The 13,551-nt window shown below is 34.7% G+C and overlaps 1 protein-coding gene across 2 annotated transcripts; it reads right to left on the bottom strand.

Moving 5' to 3' along the window:
* Positions 1 to 515: 515 nt before the first annotated feature.
* On the bottom strand, positions 516 to 12,484 carry G2E3 (G2/M-phase specific E3 ubiquitin protein ligase). Of its 2 annotated transcripts, XM_010168562.1 has the most exons (13): positions 12,376 to 12,484; positions 11,706 to 11,830; positions 9,866 to 10,031; positions 9,026 to 9,132; positions 7,847 to 7,963; positions 6,397 to 6,516; positions 6,156 to 6,290; positions 5,337 to 5,462; positions 3,987 to 4,297; positions 3,134 to 3,315; positions 2,793 to 2,965; positions 1,367 to 1,566; positions 516 to 765 (listed from the first exon to the last, which is right to left on the bottom strand). In XM_010168562.1, the coding sequence occupies exons 1-13, from the start codon at positions 12,472 to 12,474 to the stop codon at positions 533 to 535; spliced, it is 2,094 nt and encodes a 697-aa protein (XP_010166864.1). In that variant the 5' UTR covers positions 12,475 to 12,484; the 3' UTR covers positions 516 to 532. The 2 variants fall into 2 exon arrangements, with proteins under 2 accessions (XP_010166864.1, XP_028940935.1); XM_029085102.1 differs by lacking the exon at positions 5,337 to 5,462 and having other exon boundaries at positions 6,156 to 6,288; positions 6,392 to 6,516; positions 12,376 to 12,474.
* Between the last annotated feature and the right edge of the window lie 1,067 nt (positions 12,485 to 13,551).

The raw sequence follows: 13,551 nt of genomic DNA, 5'->3' as shown, positions 1-13,551 counted from the left end.
ATGACCTTAAAACTCCTAACTTTCATAGGTTTGTATGAATCATCAAAACGTAAATGAATCATCAATATAAAAACAATTTCTGGAAAAATATACATGAACAACTGAAGAACTGAATCACAGTTTTACTTGAGACAAAGCTGTACAGCAGTTGCCTGCAAAATGTACCTGACTTGACTTTGATAAATAAGTTACTGAAGTAGGCAATACAATCAACATACTTACCTGTGGGAAATGGCTGGAATGTTACAGAGTTTGGTAACATTTCATACCTGTCTTCAGCAAAAGCACACTTAAAAGTACTTCTGTGAGAGACTGCTGACTCTTGAAGCCAACTTCAGACATGAAGATGATTCAACAGATAAAGAGTATTCTCATTTGAAAATTGGTTTCCATCTTACAAGATTACTACTTTTAGCATATCTTTGGGGGGAAAAGTCTGAGAGCATGCTGTCCAAAAATACAGTAGCAATTTGCAAGCAGACGTTCCTGCAGTAAATTGAAGTTTCCAACATCCAGTTTAGTACAAAAATATTTATTCTCTTTCAACTCTTAGTGTGTTTCTGATGGTGAACTCCATTTTATTTTTAAACTGCTCATATGTCTTTGTTATAGGGAGCTCTAAGCAATTAAGGAGTCTGTTTCCCACGGGATACCTTATACGCGAAAATCGAATAGTAGGTGCAGGCTCAAAACCAACGGGCGGTATAGAAAAAGCGCCTGTTCCGAAGAGCAGAATATCCTCCAATGTCACTACAGACTCGCCACCTAAAAACAACAGCATTAGGTTGTATCATTCATTGCCTATTACCCATAAACCATTATCCTGCATGTTAAGTGTTAGAGAGAAAAAAACAACCCTGAAATTGGGAATCCCCAGATTAATGCTGAATGAATATGCAGTTATATGGCCAAATAAGAAAAATTTTGGCAAGAAAAACCCACTTGGGTTAGTTCTGAAAAATCTTAGGTGAATAGAAAAAAAACCTTCTTCTGTAAGAAGAGAACACTGCCTTTTATCTTTTTTCAGACACACACTAATATGTTCACAGCAAAGCTGAAGAGTGGGGAGTAAAGGACTTTTCTGTACCACTCAAGTGTAGGGTTTTTTTGTTTTGTTTTTTAAAATAAAACCTCACAGGAGTTCTAGTACCAATCTTCCAGATATTTACCACTCTCAAGTTTGATTAGAATTGGCAACAGTTTGCAGAAGAAGGGGAAGAAGGAACAACTAGGAACTGAAAGTGATCTTGAACCCTTCATTTATTCATCCCACTGAACTCTAAAACCAAATCTCTGTATGTATATCAGCAGCTGAATACCCCAAACAGGGAAGGGAGAAAGAAAAAAAACCAAAACATTTACTTACTTTCCACATCTTGCAAATAACCCATCCAAAAATCAGCACCTTCAACTTTATTTACATCTGATGAGGAATGGATTGTAAAGAGATCACAAATAATTTCTGCTGAAAGTCTTTCAGGTTTGTGGCACAATATACTAGAGAAGGCATCTGGATGCATTTGCATTTTCTCTAGCACACCAAGAGTTTTCAAACCTTGCCTAAAACTAGGAAGGAGGGAAAAAAAAAAGCAAGCATGCATCAGAAAGCCAGTAGGTAACTAATTGTACTCTGCATTTTATAAAGCTGTCAGACTGGATATAAGTTTCCCTCTCTGCAGTCTCAGACGTTAACCATGTTAAATCAGAATTAAAATTTTACTTCAGTAGTTTACTTATAATTTCTTAGATATTGATAGGCTGAATCAGTAAAATTCAGAATAAACATGCTGAAAGTCTACAGTCAGTGGTGTAGAACATTAAGAGCTGAAGTGACTAACTCTTTAGTTACTCTCAGTCCTTGATACTGACAAGCAAACTCTTGCTTTACTTACTTTTGCACATTTTAAGTTCATCTCCAAAAATGCACAAAACCACATTTCCCCACAAACAGGCTACTTATTACCTTTCACTTTTTAGCTGATTAGTTTTAAAATATCATATGGATTGGTCAAATATGCCACAGACTGAAAGACTAATTACTCTTTGTTAAAAAAAATCCTCACATTCAAAATTATTTCTCTTGGAGATTTAAATGATTCAAATTTGTCAAAAATAACACCAGAAATGTGTTAAGTATAAATCCAACTATACTTGTAAGGAAAAAGTAGCATCCAATGCCTTTTCACTGAGCAGATGAAGAATGCAAATTGTAAGTAAGTAAGGCCAGAGACCAATCAAGAAATAGCAACAGCTGTAACTTGCCCAGCTATTTGAAGTCATCGCGACCTCCTGGAAACACCAATGCGATGCTAACGTTCTAAGAAGACAAACTTACCCTTGTGCATGTTACTGCCCTCCTAACGGCACACACAAACTCCCTAATTAGACCTCTGGAAAACACATTTAAATTCTAAACATATGTTTAACACTTCTAAAATTTAAAGATTCTAAATTTGAGCAATTCTGAAAGAGAAATGAACATAAGATAGAGAAATTTTGTAGTGCAAAGGTCTACATCATGCTGTAGTTTATAATTGGGAATCCGGCCTCTTCATAAGGTCGAAAAAGGCATGTGACTAAGAAGTGGAACAGAGCAGGTAAGTAAAGAAATAATTTCAGTCTTTCAGTTTAACTAGTTAACAGTTGCTACTTAATCCTCTGAAAATCAAAGTACAGTTCATTGGTTTAAATGGAGAATAAGCAAGAACATGTGAAAAGTTAGTTTTAGCAACATATTTAGTATTTCAGCAAGGAAAAAATCCAGGAAGTTTGAAAACTCAGACAAAACTAACCTTTCTAAGGGTGAAATAATTCTCTTGATTACATGATGGATCAGTATGTCATTCACTAGCATATTCTTATCACACAAAGCTGTTACAGGTCTTAAACATCCAGCAGCAGCAAGGAATTCGTAACAGTCATGTACTGTAGACTGTAGGCTGGACAGACTATTTGCATATTTTATCTGTATCAGAAGATAAAAGTTAGAAATTTGTTTACTACATACATGTGTGTATATAAATATATATAAAATATAAGCTTTAAAATTTGAACTAAAGTTATCTTAAATAAGCGCTTTATTTCCAAATGAAGTCTTGAACAAGAATTTGCCAGTAAGTTTAGTTTTATTTACCATTTTTATTGTTTGTGCTACATCAACATCAGCAACATCTTCCAAAGCTGGCTTCACATTCTCTGGACCATAGACAAGACAATTGAACAGTGTTTTGGAAAAGAAGCCAGGAGATGGGCCACCGTGAACCAGAGAAACTGCAATCATTTTACCAGCTTCAAAATAAAGATTCTCTTTTACAGCTGCAAATGAAAAAAATATATTCACTATATATGCATAAAAATAATTTGTGATTTTTTTAAAATAGAAAACCTCATAATGCAGTTTTTTCTTACTGTAGGAGATGCAACAAAGGAGGTTTGCCATCTCCTGCTGGTTGAAACACTAAGACTGGAATTTTTTTATACAGGAGTACCATATTCTTTTACTCCAGCTCTTCAGCCACTATCAAGGTTTGAGAGGAGACATAACTTCCTCTTCTACTTTGTACCCAAAGCAAGTGTAATTCTGAAGCATAAGAACTCAAAGAAGCTAACTTTGGGTCTCTAGGGAACATGCTATCACAGAAATGTTCTAGAAATTTGAAGAAAGGAAAATAAGTAACAGAGAAAGTGAGTCAGGAAGAAATTCACTTGTAGAGAACAAATGCATTAATTAAAAAGTTCCAAGTTTAATTATCTACTGTATTTTTCCTTAGCTGTCATCAACTTTTCCAACAAATCAATTTATTTTTTTTTGTTATTACAAATCCGTACCCCACCCCCCTTTGAAACTGAAAAGCAAAAAAATTTTGAAAAACAATTTCTATCCATCAGGACTACAATTGTGAACTGACAATCATACTGGCTGAAGATTTGAAAGCCTTCCAAGCTACATAGTTCTTAATGTATTCTTGAACAAAGCATTTAATTACCTTGAAAATCAAGGGACAAGTTCTTTGCAGAAGAGCCCTCAAACAATGAAGAATTCTGAAGGTGAAGCATTAATAATTGGAAGAAATGGTGTCTTGATGCAGCAGAAGTATCCGTCTTTGATCTATTTTCACATTTTGTGAACTTCACTTCAATGGTGTTTGTAGGACTGAAGCTGCGCTGTCTAAATCCTTTTAAAGCACTATTCCAGATATTTTCTGCATTGATGTTAAGCCTTGTTGTTTTTGTATTAACTTGCAGCTTTAACTCCTTCAGTATATCAGAAACTTCCTCTCTTTGCTTTCTTAATTGCCTACAAGAAAATGACATGTCTTTTCAGATGAAATCTATGATTCATAATCAGCAATGGTTATACAGGAAACAACCTAAAGTCTACTAAGAAAAACACCTCTTTAAGCACTTTGATACATTTAGGTATTGCCTGTCAGTAAAAAATTTCAAATTTTAACTCTGGCAAATTTTAAAGTACTTCTAAGACCTAGAAAAAAGGAGGTAGAAATAATTACGTTGGCATAAAATAGTTATTTTCTCAATTCAGTTACAGCAATATAGTGGCCAAACCATATTTGTGTTAAAGAGATGTTTTGCAACTAAATTAGAATACACTGTCAACAATTCACTAAAATTTAATCTTTGTCACTACAATCAAAAATGCATTTGAGTAGGGGGAAATGTTGCAGTTGTCATTAAAAAAAAAAAAAGACAGTCTAAATAAGACCCCTTCTTTGTTTTCTAACTTGCAATCAAAACTATTTCAAGTGCCCTACCTACTAAAAGTAACCAAGTCCCTCACCAGAATTTTTAGCACATATTACAGGTAGAATTAATCAATTAAGTACTCACAACAAGTATCCTTAAACTGAATATTCTATATTAAAACATGTTATTTTACCACTCAGTTTAGCATAATCACAAACTATTCCTATGGTACAAATGCAAAAACATGTAAAATTCAGGACATATCTAATCTGAAGAAAGTAATTAGGATTCTTTTTATTCCCCCTTTTCTAAAGAATGGCTAGCCATGCTTCTGTAAGGAGAAATATGCGTGTCTGGGTTTTGATGCCTTCACTACCAAACCTAAAATTTCTCAGTAGGTATCATTCTTTTCTCCTCACCCCCCTCTAGCATTCAGAAACAGCCTTTATCAAGTTGACTTCAGCTCTTCAGTGTACTCAATCCATTTTTCCAGTGACTATATATACACACACAAATATATATAGCCACTACATACGTACACACACACACAGACACACCATGTTCTGTAGGAAATATGGTATAAAGCCATGTGCTAGATTACTCTTCAACGTAAGAAAAATAGAAGAAAATACTTTTTCCTCAGGGAGCAGTTCCCGTTTGACATCAGTGGAGATAAGGACATCGTCACTCTGTTGGATGTTGGAAGTTCTAGATGTGAGCAGGGTGACAAGTTGTTCTGGCACATTATCTTTGGTGATCTATAAGCCAAAACAGTATTTTAAAAAGAGATATAATTGAAGAATGCATAAACACTTCTTATTGAAGGTAGCAATAAAATTTTCCCCTATTTCAGTACTGAATCTCATTAGTAAATTCATTTACATGAAGTCCATCAGTGCTTGAACTGCAATTTTAACACTAATAATTCAGTATTTTATTATGTGGTGGTTTTAGGATGCGTTTTTAGTTGCCTCCTATACATAAGATGGAAATCCTGACCGATACAATAAGTAAAAACTAAAAACATTAGTTTCTACAGACTTGAAAAGTTTTTATTCCAGCAGATTAAAACATTAATTATATAAATATCTCTGTAATCTAGATTTCTAGCACACTATTAACATGGAAGAGATACTGATAAGCAACCTTAGCTGTAAGTTTTGCCATCTGTACATTCAAAGTTACCTCTAAATTGTTAAGATTCCTTTTACAAGGATCTTATTTTATCAAACTAAAAATTGGTTTACATGCCACTGAATGTGAATAACTGTAGCAAATTTAGAGTTCATGGCTTACTCAGAAAACTTGAATCACTAAACTTTACTCCAATTTTATTCAATTTGCAATTTAGTGCAAGAAGTCTCTCCTATGGAATAAGCTGTCAACTTCCCATGTTTAAATGCTAGTTTATCTTATAATCAGTTTCTGCTTGAAAACAGAAAATTACACACTGGAGAAGAAAATTGCATTGAGATCCAGATGACTGCCGAGGGCACTTTGGAGATGGCTCTTCCAGCAAACAAGTTGTCCCATCTGTCTTTTCAGAGGTGGCCAGAGAACGCTTTTTCTGTTTGCTGTAGTTTCCTGTATGATTAAATTATCTCGATTTAGTGAATTTGCTAGCTGTAAAATACATAGTATTAAAATGTATCATTTTAAGAAGTCACTGTCACATCCATAACTTTACCTGATTTTGCAAAGATACTTCTGCATTCCACACACTCCCAGTTTTGCTCCCATGATTTCAGAGATGAACAGGCCAAATGAGTTCCACGGGAACCACAACACTGACAACGTTTTATTTCCCATTTACTAAAATAAAAAACTTATGTATTTAGAATTAGACAGAAGAATGAGGCTAGTTAAAAAAAGAATATTCCAACCTAAGTGTAATCCAGATACTAAAATAATAAAGCAGAATTTTATCAATCTGGTAGGACTGTGTATTATCAAGAGGCACTTTCTTCAGATAAGTTGTGCTCTCAATTCATGGCTGCAACAAGGGGAGGGTGGGGGGGAAGATACCCATGTTCCAGCACCTTTTACTGAAAGAGGCTATGAATTAGTGTGCTCCCCTGCCTTGAAGTCAATAGCTTGCTGCCAATATTTTCTCCCCATGTTGCTAGCCAGCAACATCTTCTATATCTTATGGGTATCCACCATTCAGCTTTTCCAAAGGTTAAATTTTTTTAGAGGAGCATATCTGATTATTCTTATACATCCTCAATAAGACTCTTCATTAGTGACAATGTTTAAAGTATTTGTTAGGTTTCTGTCTAGAATTCTTCAATTTTGCTTAAACTTTCAATGGAACAATGTGACTGATATTAGTTCAAATACTGGAAGCCTAAGGTACAACTCTTAAAGGCAAAGTAGATCCTGAGGTGCACACATACCATGAATGAACCTGTACAAAGCAAAGTTAATGTCCACAGGGAGTAACCTACCACAGTACTACAGAAACAAGTCTTCAAAGTAGAGGCTCTGACAGCTTTGAGTATACTCAGGCCAATGGACATTTCAGAAAAATCACAAATAAAACAAGAAAGAATACAGCAAATGAACTTGTAAATCAAAAATTAAGCCAGCGGTTGAGCAGCCTTTTACACTCAAGCCTCTCACTAAGCTACCAGCAATATTCTAGCCACCATCTGCATGCAGGGGGACAGCTCGCAGCCAGATTGATTTTGCACAGCTTGTTAATTTTCAGCTAAGTCTACAAGAAATTCATTAAAGTAGTAAAGGTATTAAGCATTCTAACAATTATTAAGTTGTTGAATTAAGCTTTGAATGAAAGATACACAACATTAGTTTAAATACATGCTATTCTACATATTATGTGGACGTACAAATTCCACTTCAGCTCTGTAATGAATGAGGACACGGTAACTGATAATCAACTGGTTTGTTTTTCTTGGCTTTTATAACCTGATTACATTAGAGAAAATTAGTATCAAAATATTCTGATTATAGGCTGTAAACCAAACATTTTATTTGGACACAGTGTCTTGGTTTGACATTAAAACCTGATGCTGAAAAATACTAAAGCATTTAAATTAAAAAAAAACCCCAAACAAACAAAAACCACACTACCAAATAACTATTCCATCCTAGGTTGTACCTTCCTGCAAAAGTGTCATACCTATCAGGTTCGTTATAGTCTCTTCCTTTCTTGCAGAGACATCTTTTAATGTCACAGTGTTGATAACGCTGCAGTAGGTCTTGATATGCATTCTCTTCAAGTTCCCAGGATGCATCTCTATAATAAAAACCAGAAGATCTATTAATACAACTGTATTTCTGATTGTTTAAATGGGTTACTCTGTCTTTGGAAAAAATGTATGTAAGAACAACATGAAGATACTTCAATCATGTAATGTTCTAGGCAACAGCTGGACAACCAAGAGGGGGAAGAAAAAAGTCTAGGAACAAAAATAATACTATAAAATACACAGACTTTTTCTTGTGTACAGTTACTTGGATTAAAGTATTTATTATTTTTTGCACGACCGCAGCACATGTTTGCTCTGTTTCATATTATTCTGCTTTCTCTCTCACAGCAGATGTGGATATTTGTTTTGGCAGTCTACTCAAGTTACCCCTGAAAATGGTCTCATGAAAAGGGATTCAGAATTTCCCAGGCTAGTACAGCAAAGTTCATCAAGTATTTTGACTCTTCTTCCTCTCCAAAAATCTCGAGCTTCTGTCTCTGGATGGTATCAAAGGTAGTCTCTGAAGACACTAATAGTTATTGAAGAATAATACTTTCAACAAAGAAATATCATTCTCATCACTTTCTGTCTTTTTAAGCCCCATCAAATGGTAGAAACTTAGGAAGAACAGCTCAGAATTTTAGAAGCAGTTGTAATACTAAACATATCCTCAGCAATTCCTTGGAAGAAGACAGAAGCTGTATGGCTGAGGAATCAGTCCATTACCATAATGTCTGGACAGAAATTCAGATAATTTAAAAACCTGGGCACAGAAAAGACAATTCTCAGTAACCTCTACATTAATGTGAAATTACTGTATTGAAGAAGTGTTTGGATCTTTTAAATAGGCCCCTGGTTGAATCGTGGCATTAAAAATTACTTTTCAGAGCTTACTGCTTTATGCTTGAGATGACTAATTTGGCTTTGACAATTTTTATGCATAACTAAAAGGAAAGAGGCTACTCCTTACCAAACCAAACAATTCTACCATTAAAGGCAGAACTGAGGTTTCACATAGTAACAGATGCAGTTCTATAGAATAAGAAAAGCATGGTCTTAACCCCCTTTTAAAGTTTTATAGAAGAGTGAGTATTTACAAAATTACTTACTTTTCTGGAATGTGTATGCCCATTCTCAACATTTCTTTCTGAAATTTATCCTTGTTATTACATACTGTGCACCTAAAGAAAAATATCCCAGCACTCAAAGCTTGATACTGTGCCAAGAAAAAAAAACAAACAACAAAAAACCAAACCGATTATTGAATTACTACATTGCTTAGGATGCCAATAAATAATGCCTTAGTATCTATAACCATTGCATTCATGGATACTGTCCTGACACGGACATTAAAGCTGACGTGAATCATGAAGTCATTTGACATTGAAGCAAGTGGCAAGCATTTTCTCCTCCTTTAAAGGAGGAGAGTTCACACGCTTGAATCGGGTTCATAAACAAAAGCACAATCCTTTTCAGTCAACCTCTCCAGATCTAAAATAAGTTTACAAATAGAACCTTTTAACTTCTTCCAGTTTCGGACAAAGGCAGAGAACTGATGATGGGTAAATGATATTTTTAGCATCTAGATTCTGCACATAATGACTTGCAGGAAGGCAACTAACTACCTAGGCTGCACTTCAGTTCCTAAAAATAACTAAAGGAATGAAGTGTATCACACATGCAGAAACATGAAGGGAAAAAGAATATAATGGCTTAATAAAAAAAAAAAATAAAATCCTTCTTGTAAGACACTCATCTCCAAAACACAATTTTAGCATTGTCCTTCAAACCTACTGCCTACATTAACCTACTGTATTTCCTTACCTACTGCCTACATTAACCCTAAGCAGTTTTACACAATTTTAAGCAACTGCTACATTATTTTTAAGCACAACAGAAATGTGATATCCATGCATGCAAGGTTAAAGGAAAGGGAGAACCTGTGTTACCTGCAAGCATTCTCGATGAAACCAAGCATTTTTACAGCAAGGACTTTTCAATACAGTGTACTTTGGAAGCTGTTCAACCAAATCCAGGCATATTGTACACTGTGAAGTTCCTCTGGATTCTTTATCTGGAATCTTTTGGACTGGTTTATGTTCCCAACAGTAAGATCTAAAAATAATAATTTAAGGTTCTCTTATCAAAGCAACATTTTAAGAATTTTCCTCGTAAAATCCAAAGATAGCAAAATGAATTCCCTATTATATGTTTTTCATGAATAAACACTGTGCAACAAGCTAAAAAGGCAGATATATACTGGTTTTGTCTGGGATAGAGTTAATTTTCCTAATAGCAGCTTATATAGTGCTGTGTTTTGGATTTTTGATGAAAACAGTGTTGATAACACAGGGATGTTTTTGTTATTGCTGACAGTGCCTACACAACATCAAAGCCTTTTCTGTTTCTCACACTGCTCCACCAGCAAGCTGGAGTGCACGAGAAGTTGGGAGGTGACACAGCTGGGACAGCTGACCCCAACTGACCAAAGGGATATTCCAGACCATAACATCAAGCTCAGCAATAAAACTGGGGGAAAGAAGGAGGAAGAAGAGATGTTCAGAGTTATGGCATTTGTCTTCACAAGTAACTGTTACACATGATGAAGCCCTGCTTTCCTGGAAACAGCTGAACATCTGCCTGCTCACAGGAAGTAGTCAACTAATTCCTTATTTTGCTTTGCTCGTGCATACAGCTGTTGCTTTACCTACTAAACCATCTTTATCTCAAACCATCAGTTTTCTCACTTTTACCCTTCCAATTCTCTCCCCATCCCGCTGTGGGTAGTGAGCAAATGGCTGTTTGGTGCTCTGCTGCCTATCAGGGTTGAACTACAACACACATGTACACAAATTAGTTATCTAACAGAGCAAGTCAAGAGAACAGCAGTAAGGAAGAAGCACGTTGCCAACTGATGCTCTGTAGATTACAGATCATATACCCCCTTTCTCTCAAAACTCCTTTCGGTCCACATAATGCATTTCCTGTCCTCGGAACCTCAAGCTCTTCCTATATTTCAATGTTACCATGATGTTAAAGGAGCAATTCTGAGTTTGCATATTGATAAATTTTATAATCTAGCACATTTTCAAAGAAAGAAAACAGCCAAGAAATGCAGCTCTATAAGAAACCTTTCTGAAAATGCATTCTTTTTACATGTGCTTGACTTAATGAGTCATTTAATTAAGAAGTTAAAGTGCCTGCCAGACTTCAATCCACCTACCCTACAAATTCAATATAAATTAGGCAGAATAAAACCATTATCAAATGCACTTGAGTATTTTGACTACGGCCAAGATGCTGGACAGATGATAGTAAAAGAAAATAAAACACTTTTTTAGACATTTGATATTAAACTAATTCCTCCTGCAGTCTACCTCTAATAAGCAGATCTAGAAGTCTTGTGCTTTGAAACACTACGGAACAGCATACAGTCTGTTTTGACTGCTGAGATTTCAAAGGCACAGGAGGTAGACAAAAAACCCAAAATAACCATTTTGCATGTTATTTCAGAGTTTAGGATTTAATGCTCAGTTTTATAAACAATTTAACTACTTGCACAAGCATTAGATTATGTCTTTAAAAGTGCTGAGAATTTAGTTTACAGGTACTCAGTATGCAATATAACTGCTTGGCCTTCATGTTTTCCACAAATCAGATATTTTTTCTTAAATAACTCAGATGCCATTTATAATTAACAGCCTATCCAACGACAACCGATGAAAAAACAAATCACCTCCTGTATAAGGAATTGAAAATTAAAAAGCAAAAAAAACCCCCAGAACTTACCTGAAGTTTTCCATGAACTGGAAAATACATTCCTTTTGTACCCCACAAGGAAAATGGTAACTTCGTTTGCATTTGGGAGCTACACATCCAATTGAAGCACCCTTTTTCCTACAGATATTACATTTCTAGGAATAATTTGTTTTAGAAATAACAAAATATTAACATCTAAATTCCAAGTAAAGTTACAGGAATTAAACCAATAGAAATATTACAAAGTGTCTAAGAAAGAATATCAGCCAATAGATTGTAACTATGACAAGACTTGTATATAGTTATTTCACAGACTTTATGCATTGCCTTATATGAATGTTAACTTGTGACACATAAGTCAAAATACAAGTTATTTTACCTGTACCTATTGTTTAGTTGCATCTATACTATTACATAGTGTCACGAGGTATAATGCATGTGTAATTTGCTCTCATTCATTTATCTGCAACATATCCAGGAAATAAAGATATTAGCAAACTTCTGCAGCTTTTCTTGTCCCCCCATGGCTTCCACAAACCCAATGCACTTGTTGCTTTAATGTAAAATTCCAATGCTTGAATGGGCTCAGCACACTACCCAGTGGAGAAAGAAAACAAAACAAACCCCACAGGCAATACTAAATTCACTTCAAAGTTACTTTTTTTTCCCCCCATGTAAATACCAAAGACTTAATTCTTACCAGTTTTGCAGCTCTATTTACTTCTTTTTTAATATCTGTGATTAAGAATCCATCTACACCTTCATCTTCTTCCCCTCTCTGCCAAATGCCACTTGACATCAACTATGAAAACAAATTAAGTATTTTAAAACATTCACCTACGTAAAGATTTAAAATTACCTACATTGCATTTGTCAAGTAAGAGAGTTTAGTCCAACAAAGCTTGTGTATAAACATTTTAATGATTAAAAAACTGATTCAAAACATCTATATGTTTTTGTCTGATAGGACACAATAGGGAATAGTAGCCAGTAACATGAAAATGAATATTTAATAACATCAAAGTCTTCTGTAATACTATGGAGCCCAAGATGGTGTATTTTACCTTCCTTTTTGAAGTATACAGACTATTCAGGTAATTGTCAAACAATTACTTTCAGCATATAAAGCTTCAGAGGAAGTAAAATTAAATTAGTTTAGTTAACATGAATGACAATTGTGCTGTGCAGATAATGAAGCACAGTAGGAAGTATCTGCACTGAAGTGCAATCTAAGAGGAAAAGTAATTCACTTCAGAGGAGAATTAAATGAAAACAGAATCAAGTCACTAGGCGAGTCAGAAGAGCTGGGTGATAATTTAGATTAAAGTTACTTAGTAAAGCAGTTACATCACAAACTTCAAATAGCTAAACAGTTTCACAACTTGATGCCTCCTCTATTCTTTACAATCTTATTTTATAGTTCTCACTTTATGATTTCAACAAAGTATCATTTACTAACTACACAGTTTTATCAATATTTTAGTTGAATACATGTAAAATTTTATACCAAAACTGATTAAGAATATATTTTTTCAAAATGCAAGACATTTGGCAAAGAAAAAACTGCACCACTGACTGGCCTCTTTCTAGATCATCTCTTTTCTTGTATAATATTCACTGTATTTAAGTTTTGTTTGTTTGTTTTTAAAAAGAAGTAGGGTCCAAAATAAAAAAGATGACTGCAGGAAGCTCATCATAGTAAAATATCTTATAAATCCCAAGGCTCACTGTTGCAAGCATGTCCTTCCTAGCTGATCTGCTCTGTCAGGACAGGACTTTCTCCTATCATTTCATTTGGCTTTGTGAGACAAAATTGTCACAAACAGACTTAAATTTCCTTCCAGCTGCTTAAAATTTATCTAACATCACAAAACCT

This window comes from Antrostomus carolinensis, unplaced genomic scaffold (genome assembly GCF_000700745.2).
Source record: "Antrostomus carolinensis isolate BGI_N321 unplaced genomic scaffold, ASM70074v2 Scaffold22645, whole genome shotgun sequence".
NCBI lineage: Eukaryota > Metazoa > Chordata > Aves > Caprimulgiformes > Caprimulgidae > Antrostomus > Antrostomus carolinensis.
The sequence above is the reverse complement of the archived record's forward strand: the minus strand, read 5'-3'. Positions and strand labels throughout refer to the sequence as shown.

Excerpts from the sequence above, each read along its gene's own strand:
- G2E3 (XM_010168562.1), bottom strand. The coding sequence starts at position 12,474 with ATGTCAAGTGGCATTTGGCAGAGAGGGGAAGAAGATGAAGGTGTAGAT. Across the intron at positions 6,517-7,846 it reads GACTATAACGAACCTGATAG|TAAATGGGAAATAAAACGTT; the intron begins GTATGACACTTT and ends TTTTTATTTTAG. Across the intron at positions 766-1,366 it reads TTATTTGCAAGATGTGGAAA|GTGGCGAGTCTGTAGTGACA; the intron begins GTAAGTAAATGT and ends TGTTGTTTTTAG.